This window comes from Podarcis cretensis (genome assembly GCF_951804945.1).
Source record: "Podarcis cretensis genome assembly, chromosome: 13".
In the NCBI taxonomy this organism is placed as follows: Eukaryota; Metazoa; Chordata; class Lepidosauria; order Squamata; family Lacertidae; genus Podarcis; species Podarcis cretensis.
In genome coordinates this window covers 41,179,357-41,197,807 of record NC_137182.1, presented here as the reverse complement: position 1 = coordinate 41,197,807, position 18,451 = coordinate 41,179,357, and the positions used below count along the sequence as shown (strand labels likewise).

The 18,451-nt window shown below is 42.8% G+C and overlaps 1 protein-coding gene across 2 annotated transcripts in view; it reads left to right on the top strand.

Moving 5' to 3' along the window:
* The first annotated feature begins 4,153 nt into the window (after window positions 1–4,153).
* The window catches only part of LOC307201219 (integrin alpha-X-like), a 41,015-nt gene continuing 26,717 nt past the window's right edge, over window positions 4,154–18,451 (top strand). The window contains exons 1-6 of one of the 2 annotated variants that reach the window (XM_079950241.1): window positions 4,154–4,321; window positions 10,836–10,950; window positions 11,066–11,178; window positions 14,053–14,117; window positions 15,794–15,908; window positions 16,692–16,822. In XM_079950241.1, the coding sequence (XP_079806367.1) occupies window positions 4,282–4,321; window positions 10,836–10,950; window positions 11,066–11,178; window positions 14,053–14,117; window positions 15,794–15,908; window positions 16,692–16,822 (579 nt within the window). In that variant the 5' untranslated portion in view covers window positions 4,154–4,281. Of the gene's footprint in view, window positions 4,322–10,835; window positions 10,951–11,065; window positions 11,179–13,505; window positions 13,675–14,052; window positions 14,118–15,793; window positions 15,909–16,691; window positions 16,823–18,451 lie in introns of those variants that run through there. The other variant, XM_079950242.1, reaches the window with a different exon arrangement.

The window sequence follows — 18,451 nt, the reverse complement described above, 5'->3', positions numbered from 1 at the left end:
TGGGAGCTCACCCCGTCGTGGGGATTCGAACTGCTGACCTTCTGATCAGCAAGCCCTAGGCTCAGTGGTTTAGACCACAGCACCACCTGCTTCCCTAGGCACTGACTAGTAGGAACTTTTTTCCAAACAGACATATATGGGATTGCAAATTGCTCAGAATTCGAATCCTAAGCCTCATGAAAACTTACACAGCAGCCATAATACCAAATCAAGCAAGATATAATAATAATAATAATAATAATAATAATAATAATAATAATAATAATAATAATTTATACCCCACCCATCTGGTTGGGTTTCCCCAGCCACTCTGGGCGGCTTTCAACCAAATATTAAAAACAATAGAGCATCAAACATTAAAAACATCCCTAAATAGTTGTCTTTTAAAAGTAAAATAGTTGCTTATTGCCTTGACATCTGCTGGGAGGGCGTTCCATAGGGCAGGCGCCACTACCGAGAAGGCCCTCTGCCTGGTTCCCTGTAACCTCACTTCTTGCAGCAGGGGAACCACCAGAAAGTCCTTGGTGCTGGACCTCAGTGGGGCTGGACGATGGGGGTTGAGACGCTCCTTCAGGTATAAGCATTTAACCAATATAACACTCTTAAGCTGCTATAATCCGTCTGCTGATTATATCACTCCTGCTGTGGACATCAGCGCAAGATAAGATGCTGCAGATGAAACGCCTGCCGCAGCTCACCAGAGAGTCAGACCAGCACCAAGAGGGCCCGGATGCAAAGCTTGCTCAGCAGAGGAAAAGGGGAAGTGGTTGAGGTGTAATAATTTATCTTCCTGATCTGCCTCCTTGCAACACTCTAGATCTTACTCCTTCTCCTGCAACAGAGCAAAAAGTTGCAAAACAAAAAGGCAGATTCTGTTTTTTTTTTCCATCAGGCACCAAGCCATCTCTCAAAATATTTCATCTTGAATCAAAAGTCTGAAGGATCGAATTGGTTGAGCCCATGTTATTCACATCCTCACCATACTGTATTGACCCGAATATAAGCCTCACCCGAATATAAGCCTCACCTGGATATAAGCCGCACCTTTAAAATTCAATGGGAGGAAAGAAAAAAAGACAATATCCGAATATAAGCTGCTCCCTTAAAGTTCTGCAGGCACTCACACCCCTAAATGGCAAATGTAGAAGAAAATCTTATGCGTACTAGAGAGGACCCACAAATGGGTTAAACACCTTTTCGTAGCACCATAAATGCAAATTAAATGCAAATAAAAAATCAATACTGCACTGTAAAGTGATGAATGACATTAGAATTAACTGCACAACAGTCTCAAGCTTGCAAATCGGCAATAAAATGTTTTTATGTTCTGTTTCGTAAAAGCCAATTTTTGTAAGGTCACAAATTTAAGCCGCACTTTAACTTTTCATGGTCGGAATTTTGGGGGGAAATGTGGCTTATATTCAAGCCAATACACTACATTTAAGCACATTTGAAGAACATTTAAATCATATGGGTTCCCTCAAAGAATCCAAGGGTGCTGTGGTTTACCCTCTACAGAGCTACAATTCCCAGCACCTTTCTAGGATTATTATTATTCACCATCCACATATGTCCCAAGGCAATATATTTTGCACATCACCTTGGGATATATGTAGAAACTGATTTATTATTGTTACTATTATTACTATTACTGTTTAATCACCTTCCACATATATCCCAAGGGGATGTACAAAACATTATAAAACAGTTCAACGTGGGGGACAGTTACAGAGCACATACAAAAAATAAAAATAACAAAAATTCAGTGGACTTTCAACAGGGGTGCTGTTCCTCAGACCCTGGGGTCTCAAATTTCAGCGATGCCCTGTGCAACTCTCAAAATTTGCCCCCTGCCTCTTGCTTTCCACTCTACCTCATAGTTGTGGTGCCCCCTGTGGCACCCCCATGTCTCCTCACTCCCCTAAAACTGCCTCTGTCCTCAGGACCCTGGTATGCTTGCTAGCCATGTAGTGACAGTATCACCTAGTTTGAGCCTTGCTGCAAGTTCGCAGGCAGAAAGTGTCTCATACCTTACCTATAAGCGAGTGAAACACAGAGGGGGAAAGGCAGGAAGGACCCACACTCAGGCAGCACCCCCAACAACTGAATAATATTTTTTTAAAATGGGAAAAGGAGGAGCCTTGGCAAGTACCAAGGGGAGTGCCTGAGGGCACCATGGTAGCCACAGGAACCATGGTGGGGACCTCATCCTGAGACAATCATAGAACTATAGATTTAGAAGGGACCATCAGAGTCATCTAATCCAATGCAGGAATGTGCAGCTTTCCCATACGGGGATTGAACCTGCAACCTTGGCGGTATCAGCCACCACACTCTAACCCACTGAGATGAGTCCATTAGGGCAAATGAGGTCCCTTCCCCACCAGCCTTTGTCTGTCCTCTATCTGCCTGTATATCCAGTCCAGGGTATACCTACCTGCCTTTCAGCTTCTTCCTTGTAGAACTCAGCAGGGAGGAGGACAAGGGCTAAGCTAGAATTAGCTGTCTCTGCCTGCCATTGGCTCTGGCTCCAACTACTACTGACCTTCTGCCCTACCAGTCCCAGTGGGCACCAGGAACCACTGGAGATGTTGAGACAGAGGCCAGATAGACCAAAGACTCTGAAACAGATACAACGCGCAAGTTTCCTGCCACATAATGAGCGCTCTTAGGGAACAGAGTTGAAGGGGACGAGCCAGTCAGGACAAGGTGTCCTAAGTCCATATCATATTGGGACTTGATTGCCCGAGCTATCCCTCCTCTCAATCCCATGAGGATAAGCAATCTCTTGTCAATGAGGACAGCCAGTCTCACCAAGGATCAGTTCCTCTGCTGTGCCTGTCTAGAGGAGAGCCAGTGTGGTGTAGTGGTTAAGAGCGGTAGACTCGTAATCTGGTGAACCAGGTTCGCTTCCCTGCTCCTCCACATGCAGCTGCTAGGTGACCTTGGGCCAGTCATACTTCTCTGAAGTCTCTTAGCCCCACTCACCTCACAGAGTGTTTGTTGTGGGGGAGGAAGGGAAAGGAGAATGTTACCCGCTTTGAGACTCCTTCGGGTAGTGATAAAGCGGGATATCAAATCCAAACTCTCTCCAAACTCTCTCTAGAGGATGCACTCATTTCACTGTGACCTACGAATGAAATAAAAGGAGCCAGTTGTTCTTGGGCGTAGGTGGAGTGCCAGCTGAACCAAGCACCTCCTTTACTGAACCAAAGGACTTGATTTTACTATTAACAAATATCAAACAAAGAGCTACATCTGCTGATAAAGTTGGTTTACAACAGAAGAGATGATAGAGTGCTACATATCCTGGGGACAGCAAAAAGCACATTTGATTGCAGACTTTGAATCAACCTCTTTTCTTTTGCATAACTGCTATAATTTCCTCATTTTCTTCAAATCCTTGCTCAGGAGCTGCCTTTCATCCCCTCCAGGAACAAAGCTAAAATAGGTGGCACTGAATTGAATGCCTTTATTCTACGCTTCCTCACTTGTCTCTGCTGTACCATAATTTTAACTGCATACTGTCAAATGCCATTACACACTGATGTATTACTACAGTGGTAGTAATAGTATGGGAAGTACGGGAAGAATTTTAAAAAAATCCTGTTTGCCCAGGCATTTGGTGGCTGAAAGATATTGTTCTCTGTTCACAGCTGTGGATTAACAAGGTGTGAGGGTTTGGGCCGCTAGTTACAAATCTGTTGAATGGTCCCATTGTCCAGAGTGAAAGGCATTTGCCGTAAGTCAACATACTGAAGGTCATTCTTGTTCTGGCTCCAGCAGATTTCTCCTTATGCTGACTGCAGGACATTTTGGCCAGAATAAAAACACAGACTTTTCTCTCAGCACACAGGTCTGCCAGGCAGGTGTATCTAATACGTCAGTGAGATGCCTCTGGTTTAACTCCAGTGACTTTTATATGGATAAAGAATGGTTGTCATAACTATCAAAAATCATCTCACAACATGAATGTAGAAATGGAGAATATAATAGAAGAGGAAATGTATTGATGGAGAACTATATTTGGCCCCTTGTGGGTGAAACCTCACATCCCACATGCTTTCATCTACCACTGCTCTTGACACAGCTTCCCCTTCAATCCCTTGTTCCACATCCCTCTGTTTTGCAAAGGGCACTGAAGTTTGCTTCATCCGACCGCTTTTTTTCATACAGGGTCATAACTTTAACACCCACTTCTGGAGGGTGTGGTGATGCCTAATCTTTCTAATCACCACCCAGCCTCCCCAAAGCTTCTGCGCAGCCAACACTTAGCCAAGGATGGACTCTCTGCCGCTGCTCATCTATTTGTGTGCTACAGGTAAGTGCCTCCTTATTGTTATTTGGAAAAGCGGAGTCTCTGAGCTAGAACAGAAGTACTGGGGCAAGACCAGTTGATTTTCTTGTAAACAAAAACCCATTAGGGCAGAGCAAAGCAGAAGTACATGACAGAGGGCAAATCACTCACCCTTGAAAAAGAACAGAATGCATAGCAGTGGACACTTTTTTAAAACTACAGAATTGGATCTGCTAGCTTCAGCCAGCAGATTAAACAGCTAAAGCTGGGTTGATTAATCATTGGGGATATTTGTTGCTATGGTTACTGTTGTTACTGCTGTAGGTAATAACAACGGTTGTATATTGAAATGAAGTGGTTTTAGCAATAAGGTTAGAAGGAATTTGCAAAAATGGATTGATAACAGATAAAAATATAAAGTTATAATGTGTTAAGATATTGGATTAAGATTAAAACAAAGAGGGGAAGGATTTGCTAAACTAAACATGTGAACTGGAATACAGAAAAGGGAGGCGAGAGGGGGTCAGGGAATTAAGTAAATGAAGTATAAGCTAAAAGATGGATTTGTTTTTTAACTGTTTGTTTTTTCTTTTTCTGTATTTTGTAACTTTCTTTTCTTTTGTACCTTTGTATTTTTGTATTTTTTAAAAATATTTTTCTTCTTTTTCTTTTTGTAACCTGTAAAACTTTAATAAATATTATTTTTTTAAAAAAACAACAACAACAGTTGTATAAAGGGGGCTTTCCTGCTACTTCTAAATAATAATAATAATAATAATAATAATAATAATAATAATAATTTATTATTTGTACCCCGCGCATCTGGCTGGGTTTCCCAAGCCACTCTAAAATATTGCACATTAAAAACTTCTCTGAACAGGGCTGCCTTAAGATGTCTTCTGAATGTCAGGTAGTTGTTTATTGCTTTGACATCTGATTAAAATAGTGTAATATCAAACATTAAAAGCTTCACTAAACAGGGCTGCCTTCAGATGTCTTCTAAAAGTTTGGTAGTTGTTGTTCTCTTTGACATCTGGTGGGAGGGCGTTCCACAGGGCGGGCGCCACTACCGAGAAGGCCCTCTGCCTGGTTCCCTGTAGCTTTGCTTCTTGCAATGAGGGAACCACCAGAAGGCCCTCGGCGCTGGACCTCAGCATCCGGGCAGAACGATGGGGGTGGAAACGCTTCTTCAGGTATACTGGGCCGAGGCTGTTTAGGGCTTTAAAGGTCAACACCAGCACTTTGAATTGTGCCCGGAAACGTACTGGGAGCCAATGTAGGTCTTTCAAGACCGGTGTTATGTGGTCTCGGTGGCCACCCCCAGTCACCAGTCTGGTTGCCGCATTCTGGATTAGTTGTAGTTTCCGGGTCACCTTCAAAGGTAGCCCCACATAGAGCGTATTACAGTAGTCCAAGCGGGAGATAACCAGAGCAATGTGGTAGCTTTTATTTATTAAATTGTAAGCGTTCTCACATTTCCTCTAGTATGTGAAAAGACCCATATAATGAGGTTTGATAACATTCAAGTATTGAAATTCAAACAGTTCTCTAATATGCAGATAATTAATCAATAAAAAATTAATAGTTTGACATCCCTAATTTTCTTGTACCAGACCTTCCTAGAGATATATTAACTGGGTTCTCACAAACATATCCTTTACTGTTAATCTGTGAAGAGGAAAACAGGCTTGTTTTACTGGTCCCACCCATTAGGACATGTATGCAGGTAAACTTCATTTGTGTGGCTGGGAAGGGAACCCGCCAGAATTTAGGGGCTCTTATTATGTCTTGATATCCTAGAAATGTGAGGGGGAATTCTGTATAGATCATATTTAAAAGTGGACTTGCCTAATTCACACTTCCCCAAACAATTTGCAAACTGAAACACAGTGGGGGAAATGACTTGCAAAAATGTCTATATTAGGCAAAAACTGCAAGCAAAAATATTTATATTGAGAGAAATCCACTTTAAAATGCTGGTTAATTTTTGTGGGGGCTTTAGAAAAAGAAACAATTGAAGTGATGTGAAGTTGGAAGGATGGAAAAATGAGAAACAGAACAGGAACAGCTGGCAGGCAGGGAAAGAGGGTGATCCCCCGGCCACATCCTGCCTTAAATAGGGCAGGCCATGCCCCCAGAGCCAGCCGATTGGCTGGCCAGGGGATGATGAGGCCGGGAATCCCCCCAATCGCACAGAGCTGGGCTCCCCCCAATCGCACGCGTAGTGGGGCCGTGAAGCCCACAACTCCACCTCTTTCGAAGGGTGGAAGTGGATTTATCAATCCTATGAGACCCTTATACATGTAGAAGCTGTTCCGACCTTCCAATGGAAACATGGAAGTCAGAGGTGGAACCAGTCAGTTCCATGCCATGCAGTCATGTCCATGAAAATGGTTGCATGTGAAATGCCTTTGAAAATGGAGGTTCCATTTAGTTCTTATATCCATATATCATGAAATTGTCCTCACCAGCCTTTCAGCTGGTACAGTGGTGGGCTTGGGGAAGCTAGGGATAGGGAAGCACGTTTAATTTTGTTTGCATTTTAATGAGAAACTATCTAATTTGCACTTCTCAAAATGCAGCTATCCTTTGAAATACAATTGTGTGATGCAGTTCTGCAACCATTGTTTACAAAAATGCATGCATTAGGGGAATATACGTATACAAAAGGAATATATTAGTGAAAATGATGTTCAAAAATGCATTATACTAGGGAACATACTGACAATATGTGTATTTTTAGATTCAGAAAAAGCATTTGACTGGCTAGAGTTTGACAGGCTAGAAAGACCCTTTCTGAAAGAATGTATGATCAAATATGATTTTGAATCTGAATTATGTAAATGGATATAAATTATCTATAATGCTCCAATATCAAAACTAATGATTAATGGTCAAAGCTCCTCATTATAACAGATGTGCTGTTTATAATGACTTTAGAAATGTTAGCCGGGGATATCAGGCAAAAACAAAAAGATACATGACAGGCCACACCAAATATAAAATAAGTTTATACACAGGTAAGGTTGCCATATTTCAAGAAGTAAAAATCCAAACACAAAGGTTTTTTGGGGAAAAGTTGTTGTGCTTTTTGACGATATCCAAAAGATTCTGGATGCTGCTTCAGCTCTGGACGTATGGCAACCCTATACACAGGTAATATGGTAATATTTCAGACAAATAGAGAAGAATTCTTGCAATAAAATTAAATAACATTTCAGGTATAAAGTTAATTTAGTCAAAAGTGAATTATTCTCCTTAAATGTTGATATTGGGTTGGTCAAAGAAGATAAATGGATCAACAGTTAGAACATTTGTGAAAGTAAATATCGCTTCAAAATGGCAAGATCTTTATGAGATGAATCGCCATCCTCTGCAGAAACAAGAACAAAAAGATCTAATGAACTGGGATGAGGCAAGCCATTCCTCATTGGTAAGGATATAATAAAAATGAATATATTTCCAAGAATTCTACTCTAGCTACAAAACAAGAAACCAAGAGTATCTAGGAAAGTTGCTAATGTGAATAAGAACTAAGGTAAGCTGAGAATTCCTGAGATAAGTTTTTATTAGGACTCTGCAGGATTGACATGGTTAATTTTTTTATTTATTTATTTATTTATTTATTTATTTATTTATTTATAATTAAATTTCTATACCACCCTTCATCTGAGTGTCACAGGGCAGTTTATAATATAAAAATACACAGCATAGCAGCAAACAGAAACAATATACTCTCTCACACACACAGTTTAAAGGGCCTGGGGGGAGAAGAAGACTATTTTTGTCTGATGTTTAAAGATATGTAAAGAAGGTGACAGGTGAGCTTCCCGGAGGAGAGCATCCCATAAATGAGGTGCAATGGTATAGCTCACAGGAAACAGGCCAATGGAAGAATAGTCAACAGGCCAATGGAAGAATAGTCAACAAAATCTAATATCAGAAATATTTTACAGGCAAGCGGGAAGGATAGAAAAATAGTGTATGGTAGAGGGTGTATTTTATACTCAATACTTAGTCAAAGTATGTATGTAGGGCTGGCATATGTCTGGAATTTCTGCCACCCCCCAAAAAAGCTCAACAACTTTTGTGTCTGGATTTGATTTTCACTTTTTGAAATATGGTAACCCTAAGGTATAGTACGTTTATGTGTGTTTTGGATTATGCAACAGAAGAAGAAGAAGAAGAAGAAGAAGAAGAAGAAGAAGAAGAAGAAGAAGAAGAAGAAGAAGGAGGAGGACTGCTGCAGAAATTTGGAGGACTGAATTTGAAATGGAAAAGTTAGCAACTGAGAGAACCAAACTTCACAGATTGGTCCATCCCTGACAGGAGCTTGGCACAATAAACTAAAATATTACAGTGGTACCTCGGGTTACATACACTTCAGGTTACATATGCTTTAGGTTACAGACGCCACTAACCCAGAAATAGTGCTTCAGGTTAAGAACTTTGCTTCAGGATGAGAACAGAAATTGTGCAGCAGCGGCACGGCGGCAGCGGGAGGCCCCATTAGATAAAGCGGTGCTTCAGGTTAAGAACAGTTTCAGGTTAAGAACGGACCTCCAGAACGAATTAAGTACTTAACCCGAGGTACCACTGTATACAAGTGCATTTGCCCTCACTGATCAGAGCTGGCCTGCCTGTGAGCTAGGCTGAGGCAGTAGCCTCAAGGCAGCATGGCTTCCCCCAAAGAATCCTGGGAATATATACCGTAGTTTTCACTCCATAAGACACACTTTTTTCCTCCTAAAAAGTAAAGGGAAATGTCTGTGCGTCTTATGGAGTGAATGCCTACGGATGGCGGCAGGATCCCGCTGCAGTCGCAAGCAGAGGATCTATATATCCCTCGGTCATCAGACTCTTCTTCGGCCAGAACCATGCAACTTAGTCATTTCCTCCCTCCCCCAACTTCCTGTCACCAAGGATCTCTCTTCTCTATTTGTTTCACAGGAGGGCCTATGTCCGAGGCCATAGCATGAAGAAAATGTGTTGCAAGTACTAGCTGCGTGGGTTTGCAGTGTGACCCAGCATAAACAAATTCAAAGGTCACAAAGCCAGTTAGTCTGGCAGAGATAACCAGATGGTTACCTCCTAAACTGCATTCTGAATAATTATGCTTTCAGCATCCTAATTTCCCCCCCTACATCAGCCATTCATTGCTATCTCATGCTGTCTTCACATACACCCATTCCCCAGAAATTGTGATGTAAACCTCATGGGGCATCACCCTTTTTCTAATTAGAGCCTCTGTGATTTGGACAGTGTAATAATGGGCAGAAGTTCAACAGGCCTAGCTTTTCCCTTCTCATCACCATGACTCTATTGTGTTGCGGTAAAGGAACACCTGTTGGATTTACCTGTCATGCATTGTTAAAGGCACGGTATCTTCCTCAAGATCAGGATCCACTATCAGAGAAAAAGTGGAAATGTTATGCTTGGAATGATCAAATATGTCTATTTTGCTCTCTCTCCATTTCTCATTTTTCCAATCTTATACTCACCCCCTCTTGCCTGACAATATGCATTTCCTGCTGCTCTAGGCACTGACCCAAAGACCTAGAGTGAGCAAAAAAATAAATATGAAAGGAAAGTGGGCCACATATAGAGATTTATTGATGGAAGTAGAGTGAGCAAGTGGGTTCTCCTTACAACTGCTCCTAACAAAATCCCAGTTCAGGGGAGACCTTCAAATGCCATTTGCCATCTAGCAGCAGCAGATCATGGCCAGCCAACTAGAATTCAAGACGCCTCCTTACAGGTGTCTCTTGATCACCCTCAACTATGGGTTGCCAGACCCAAAGTTTGATAATCATCAAGGACAGGGGTAGCCAATGCGGTGCTTTCCAGGTGTTGAACTACCACTCCCGTCACTTCTGACTATTGATTGGGGAGCTGGTGAGGAGTAGGAGTCCAACAACACCTGGAGAGCAATATGTTGGCTACTCCTGCTCTAAGATTTAGCTGGTTAATCTAGTCCAGCAGTTGCCAAACTATTTTGGCCTCTTTGGGGTCTCCTCCACCCTGGAGAGAGGCCTTATAAATGCTCAGAACGTGGGCAGAACTTCAATTACAGCACCAGCCTTCAAGCACACCAGGGGAGAGGCTCAGACTGTGATAGGAGGTGTCCTTCCCTGCCAGGTCTTATTGCACACCAGAGAGCCTATGAAGTGGCGAGGAGATAAAAATGCCCAGAGTGCAACAAGGGCTTTACTTCTCCATTCAATCGTATTAAACATAAAAGAATGCACACTGAAGAGAGACTTTACAAATGCTCAGAATGTGACACTAGGCCTTTGAGTGATTAAAATTTGATGTCCTTTTAAAGGGGTTTGTGTGATGTCCTTTTAAACTGGTTTCCTTCGGCTTTCATTTTTATTGTACATTTTGTGTTTTTATTTTGTATTTTAATGTTGTCAACTGCCCTGTGATCTTCAGATGAAGGGCAGTATACCGATTTAATAAATAAATAAAACAAATAAATTCCCTCTTTCTGTATTAAAAAAAAAGCTTGAGGAAGTTCTTTGATCATCCCCTGCAGTGCTGATGCCATGCCATGGATTCAGTTTGGATACCGAACAGCCAACCGTCTTCCAGGAAGCAGCACTGGGCTTTGGGCAGAGTGTAGCGCAGTTCGGAAGCGGAAGAAATGGAGGGTATGCAACTGCTGGTTCTCTGGGTCCTTGGAGAGCTTTCTGTCTCACCATTCAGTCCCCAGGAGTGGCGGAAGAGACAGCCCTGAATTGTCTCCATGTGTTTTTGCTCCCGCAGGCTGTTGGTTGGTGCCCCACTCCAGAAGGGCGGAGTGAATGAAACGGGTAAACTCTACAAATGTCAGCCGGGGCCAAGAAAATCAGGCAGTTGCCAGGAGGTCCTTGTGCAAAGTGAGTATGTCACTGGGTGGAGTCTGTGTTCCTGTGGAGTTGCAAAAGAAGAAGAGAATTGGGAGCCAAGACTTGTGGCTTAAGTCTGGAGCAAACACCCAATGCTGCGTGCCTCTCTTCTGTGATTCGGCAATCGCACTGCCCATTGAGCAAGAACAGAAATTGGCTCTGAGAATTGTGTTGAATCCAAAGGGGCCAGACTTAAACAATGCATTCAGTGTGTGATCACATTTCTGTACCTTTCACAATTTTTGTTAATAAAACAGCAGCCAGAGAATGCCTGACCTGGATCTAGATCAAGGTGCATGGGTGGTCAATCCTTTCCTTCTGTGCTTCCCCCCCCCACAAAAATCTCCAGCTGCACCCCCCACCCCACCCCCCAGAAGCTGCTATTTGTCCCTGATATAAGAGCAAATGATTGATGATATCAGGGGAGAATATGGAGCAGAATCCCACTATGGGGCCCTGAAACATTACAAGGCTAGCTTACCATAAGGTTGCCAGACGTCCCTGTTTCCTTGGGACAGTCCTTGGATTTACAAATCAGTCCCCATACAAAACCCATTTGTCAGAGCTGCCCCTAGGTCCCAGCTCACAGAGGACCAACGCTAGGCTGTAGTTATGTACAAAAGTCTTTACTGAGGTTCAGTTTCCATTTCAAAGCCGTAGCGCGCAGCTCTACGTCTTAAAGCCTAGACCGGCGAAGTACCGTCTGAGTCTCCTCCCCTATGACACCAGTTTAAGATCCTAGCCCTGCTCCACCTTTTCCGCTGCTTTCTCCTCCTCTGGGTCCTCCTGCCCGCTGGGGCATTGCCCTTTCTGGACTCTTCCGACGCTGAGTCGCTTAGCTCCTCCCCCTCCCTCCGGCGGGCTTTAGGACCCGGTTCCCAATCCTCATTCTCTGCTGTCCCGCGCTCCTGTACATTTGAACTTGCCTCTCGCGCCAACCCAGTGACCTTCCTCCTGACCGTTACACTACTTCTGTCACTGCTTCCCTCTTCCGGTACACTGGCCGGATCTGACCTCCCCTCCATTGTCTGACTCTCCGATGGAGGTGTGGTCAGCCCTGCCTTATCTTCTCTCCCTGGTGGGGAATGCACTGGCCCCGATCCTTGGGACTCTTCCCCCCCACTCTGCTCTGGTGGGGAAGCTGGTCCTGATTTCCAACTACTGCTCTGGGAGTCCCTGCTGTCCCCTTGCTCCTGGGGCGTTCCCCTTGGGAACCCCCTACCCCTGGCCACTGGCGCCCCCTTCTGTGAATCTTCCGATTCGCTGGAGAGGCTCATGGAATCCCTCGGTTCACTGTCCTCTTCTCCTATGCTCCCCTCGGATTCCTCCCCCTCGCTCTCCATCTCCTCTCCTCCCTGTGCCTCTGCTCCTGAACCCCTGACACCATTGAAGTTGAAAAGTGTCCCCGGAGTCATTGAAAAAAATCTGGTAAACTTAGCGTACAACATTTGGAAGTGATTCTGGAGCCTTTCCAACAAGACTACCAAGTCCAGAATCTAAGGCTGCGTACATACCACGTATTTAAAGCACCCCCCCCCCAAGAATCCTTGGAACTGTAGTTTGTGAAATGTGCTGGGAATTGTGGCTCTGTGGGGAGTAACAACAGCTCCCAGGATTCTTTGTGGGAAGTGCTTTAAAATGTATGGTGCATCTGCAGCCTCTACATATATCTAATGGCACTACCAGGTGCAAGAAACAGACTGAAGAAAATTTGGAGTAAAGCTTTGCATTCAGGCAATGGCATTGAAGAGTTTACATTGCAGCCTGTATCTGGTCTGAGGTCCCGCACTGCTGCTATTTTTAAAAGCAATTTTTTAAAAGTAATGGAAATGTTTTCAGGCATTACTGTATTGTCTAATTTGACCACTGTTTAAAGTCAGAATGTCAGGAGAAGTCAGAATTCCTAAGATGCATACTTTTCAACATCCCCAGTTGTCCAGGAACTTAGGTTTTGTGGTACCGCCCCATAGTAGAACAGTGCCCCTGTTTCGTCACCATTTTTGTGTGTCAGAGAGATGCTGAGGTATGCTTTTAGAGATGCACTAAAGATAACAATGTGCAAGGGGGATTGTGAAAGTTCAAGAACACATTCTGGTCAGGCAAAACCATCCAGGCAAGGTCCTGAGCAGGACAGATGAGGAGTGTGGCCTGGGAACAGTCCCAAAGTTGAGATAGAGAGGTTTATAGGGCTGCATTCAGCCTCAGGGCTTGAGGTTCCCCATGCCTGCCTTAGCCCTGTGAGAACGTTGGCATATGGAGCTACTTTTGATTGACAGGAGCATTCCAAGGCAGTTAAAATCCGTTAAGTGTCAGTTAGAATTTGAAGCGGGGAGGGGCGATTAGAAGCTGTGAGGCTAGTTAGAGTTTCTGAGGGAAGAAAAGCCAGAGCAAAGGGAAGAAAGAAAGAAAATAAAGATTTAGAAACTCAGGGATTAATAGTTGGCTATAACTACTTCATAGGGATTGCTGGCTAATGAAATAACATCTGTAGGTGCATTCATTTTTTTTTTTAGAAAAAGCTATTGGCAGGTTTCTTAGACAACAATTGTCTGCCTTCTCCATGAGACTGAAATATATTTCTACTTAACACTTTTGCGCTGTGGCATAAAGATTATTTAAATATGTTTGCCAAGAGAAAACAAGCCAAGCCTATGCATATTTATTTACAGTACTCAAAGAGGTTTACTCCCAAGTAGTCAGTCAAACATTTATTTGTTTAAAACTAAAACAATGCAAGTAAATTTGCATAGAGTTTCAGCCTATGATGTAATATAAATGCTCTATTAATAACAAACAAGTGTTCTTGCATTGATAATGGTAATATTCTGTTAGCCTTATCACCTTAGTACACATTTCTCCTTTCAGGACCCATTGATGCTGTGAACATGTCTCTCGGTATGTCTGTCTCTGTCCAAGACTCCCAGTTGCTGGTAAGCAGCAAAGTCCATGTCAGGGATACAGGTTCCTTCAGAAGTACCTGTATAAACACAAGTATCTGTGCTTCTTTAATTTTCCTTTCAATAGCCTCCTAGTAACTGGGATGGTAAGCTTAGGCATGAGATGGACACTAACAGGATGATCTTTTAACAAATATTATTGGTTTATTAAGGGGATACTATATACATAAAGTGATAGTGACACATTAGGGACTTAAAGGTGCTTGTTGGCATTTTCCGAAGACTCTTTTACCTCAGGTCAATTTCCAAAAAACACCACAGACAAAGACTCCCACCACCCAGTGCAGCCACTGGGGACAATCTGTACCCCAAAGCTCCTCTGGTTGTACTCCAGGCTGTTTGGACAGTTTAGCCAACTTTTTAAAAAGCCACTTGTGTCACCTTCCTCTGATAAGACTTTTATGCAGGGCAGCTTCTTAAGACCAACTCAGTCATCACCTCCCTTCCCCTGATCTTCCCTAGAAAAGTATTGATAATACACTGGGTGGACACCTCCAGGCCTCAGTATTCCCATAGCTTTTCTCTGGTCTGTCTTCCCTTCAACTCCCTAACTGACTAAACTCTCAGATATGCCACTAAGCAATAATAATAATAATAATAACAATAATAATAATGTCAAAAAGCAGCTGCTGCTAATAAAAGGCCTGCAACTTCATAACACTACAAGCTGTCAAGATTTACCTCAGAATATTCTTTCTTTCTTTCTCTTTCTCTTTCTCTTTCTCTCTCTCTCTCTCTCTCTCTCTCTCTCTCTCTCTCTTTTCTCTTTTCTCTTTCTCTTTCTCTTTCTTTCTGAAACACTGCTTCTTAATTCTGTACCACCCTACTTGTAGGTATATCATGGACTCATAATGTGAATACCAGTTGCTGGATATCACAAGTGGGGAGAATTGCTGTTTCATTCAGGTGCTTCTTTCAGGCTTCCCACAGGCATCTAGTTGGTCAATGTGAGAACAAAATGCTTGACTACATGGGCCATTGGCCTGATCCAGAAAGGCTCTTCTTATATTTTTTTAAGTGAGTGAAGGAACCCTCTCAGTTATTTCACAACCCTACATCCAACCTTAAGTTCCCTAAATAATTCCTTAATTTCCTTAGGAAGTTGCAAAAAACCCAACCAATATCACTTTAGACCTACTGTAGTCATAGCAACCTGATGACCCGTGGAAAGGAAGGTAGCAGCAGGGTGAAAAACCTTTGACTATAGTGACAGTGAAATGCTGCTGTGAGGAACATGTTCAACAGATCACTACATCAAGATAATTGGGTTTGGAATTTTCTTTCAAAGGTCTGCCTTGTCTGCCCCATGGCACAACCCCCTCCCCAACAACTGACACTTTACCATCATGCCTTTCTGTCTCACTATGCCAGGGCTTGGGTTCAGCTCCCCCCTCAGAACCTCATCTAATGCCAGGGTTTCATTTAAGAAGGGCTTGCCTTTGAACATGTCTCAAATGCCTTATTTATCCCAGCTGAGTTAACCAGTTGCCAGCTTAGTCTCCAAACATCTGAGCATAACTGTACAAGATTTTCAAGTCTAGTAGTATGGTATCTGCACAGATTTGAACTCCATCTCTATAAACTAGCTAACTAACTAACTAATCCTTACCATCTCCTCCCCATTACTGACGACTCTCTTGGTTCTACAGGTGTGTGGTCCCACAGTCCATCAGACCTGTGGGAAAAACATATACCTCAAGGGCTATTGCTTTCACCTGGATGAAAATTTGAGGGAGATACAACACTTTCCTAAGAACCAACCAGGTGAGATTGAGAAGCAAGGATGGTGTTTCCTGCTTGGCTGGGGGTTGGACTCGATGGCCCTTGTGGTCTTTTCCAACTCTATGATTCTATGATTCTATGATTCTATGAATGAGCAAATATCAAAGTTAGATACCACTGATGGAATGGCAAGAGAAGGACTAGTGATTAAACAACTCACTGGCCTGAATGTCTAGAGGTTGGGGGAGGAAACAGAGATTGGGAACAGGATATATGGTATCAGTTGTAGTAGTTATGTGCATTGGTGAATGTTGATCACAGGTTTTCTGGCAGTGGTTTTCTACTTTTAACATGTCGAAACTCAGCTAGATATGCTTTTTCAAGCATGGGAGTGCAGTGACGGGGAAGATTTGTCTGTTAAATTACTGCATATCACCACACAGGACCACCTCTTTGGTAAAAAAGGTGGCAACACTTTGGTCAGACTTTGGATGGTATTCAAATAAATTGTGAACTCAATGAACTTAATGAACTTAAGTTAGTCATGTCCATTAACTTCAGTGGGTCCACTCCGAGTAGAACTAGCATTAAATACGACCTTTTAAAAAAAAAGATTGGGTCAGCTGAACAGGTTAACTAGCTTGGAAATATCAGCAGGCCTTCCCACTACAACCACTAGTAGCCAGAGGTACCCCCACCTCAAAAAAAAATTGTGATTGTATAGCATGATGACACAAGTGTTATGTGAGTTTCTTGATTTTGTGCCCCTCTTTTACATGCCTCAATCTCACCTCTCCGCCATTTAACTGGTGTTTCCTCTCCTAGAATGTCCAAAACAGCTCTCTGACATAGTGTTTCTGATAGATGGTTCAGGAAGCATCAAGCGCCACGAGTTTCCACAAATGAAGACATTTATATCGGAGGTCATAAAGCGTTTTGAAAATACTGACACCCAGGTAACATTGGGATGTGGGATAGTTTCTTTTCAGTTTCTGGCATGGATTTTGCCTTTTTCACATCTTCTTCACATGGAGTCAACATTTTCATTGAGCTATCTACTACAACCCCAAACTGTCATTCCTGGTCAGTCAGTGCCAGTTCAGACCCCATGAGTACGTATGTGAAATTAAGATGTTTTTGCCCAAACAGGCATCACTGTACACTTGTTTACATTGAATTGCATTTGCCATTTAACTGCCCTTTCACTCACAACCACATTTCCCCTATGTCATTGGTGCCAATATGCACCATGACCACTGATTCCTCCCTATCTACCAGGCTATCTAGGTAAAGGACAACATCTCTCTTTTGTGCCAGGCAGGCAATTCACCTTGTGGTGCTATGCCCATCACACACTTTCTAATAATTTAATCACCCACTACGGGATCCTTCCACCCCCAGAGAAATATCTTAGGATGAGAGGATAGCTATTTGTCCCACAAGGAATGGGTCCCTTCTAAGGGAATGTTTCCCTCTTCCACAAAATGACACTCTCCTTTCCCCAAGACCCTCATTTTCTCTGACAGCAGGGGAACTAGCATTAAGGGAGTGGGGCACAGCTACTGAAGGTTTCATGCCTCTTTTAGCTTTTCCAGGTCTGCTACCTTGGCCTCAACAGAACAAATGTGTTTCTGGACTCATATGTCTGCTTAACTTGCCTCAGTGCTTTGTCAGCTGGAACTGAGACACTTCATCAGCAGGGGCTCCCTATAGCTCACTTTAAAATATTGTCCATCCATCTGGTCAGTCTCACATTCCAATTTCTATCCTGCCAATATCACACAGTCCATCATGGCAACATTCAAAAAAATGCTAATTATGTCAGAGTGGACACTATGAATGATGTATTTTAAAAACTAGTTTAATTCTCAACTCACAACTCCCCTCCAAAACTGAGCGATAATAGGACAGAACTACTCATTATTATTGGATAAGGTTTCATCTAGCTCTGCCCATCACTTGAATGCATATCATTAACACAGAATATCATGCTGTATCAGTGTATGTCAGTTCAAAGGTCCACTGTGAGTTGGGCAAATTCTCATTTCCAGAGATCCATCACCAGGCTGTATTCCATGATTCAGCAGTTATGCCAAAGAAGCACATACATAGTAACATATCCTGGGAATTTTAGAGTTCTGTTTTCCTTTCTCTCTTCTATTTATTTAAAGCTTGTTTCTATCCATTATGACTGCACTTAAAAATATGTGGGAAAGTCCTGTTGAAACCTGAGAAGTCAAACAGAGTCTTAGGCAATGTTCACATAGGTGGCTGAAAATGTAGCAAAGTCATTTTCCCCTACTGCATTTCAAACCACATTTGCACAGTTTTGCTCATATCGGAGAAAGGGCAAGTATGTCTTCACCCAACACATATGGCCTTTCTGATTTCTCCACCCCTTCCACACACACACACACACACACACAGAGAGAGAGAGAGAGAGAACTCATATTCACAAAGCTGTCATCTGTGTGTATGCGCTCCTCTGCACATCTGTGAAGGGTGTCCCAAATATTCACACTACTGCTTACTCCGCACCCAGTTTTCTAGTCAAATTGAAGCTAGTTTGAGGGAAGACATGCATC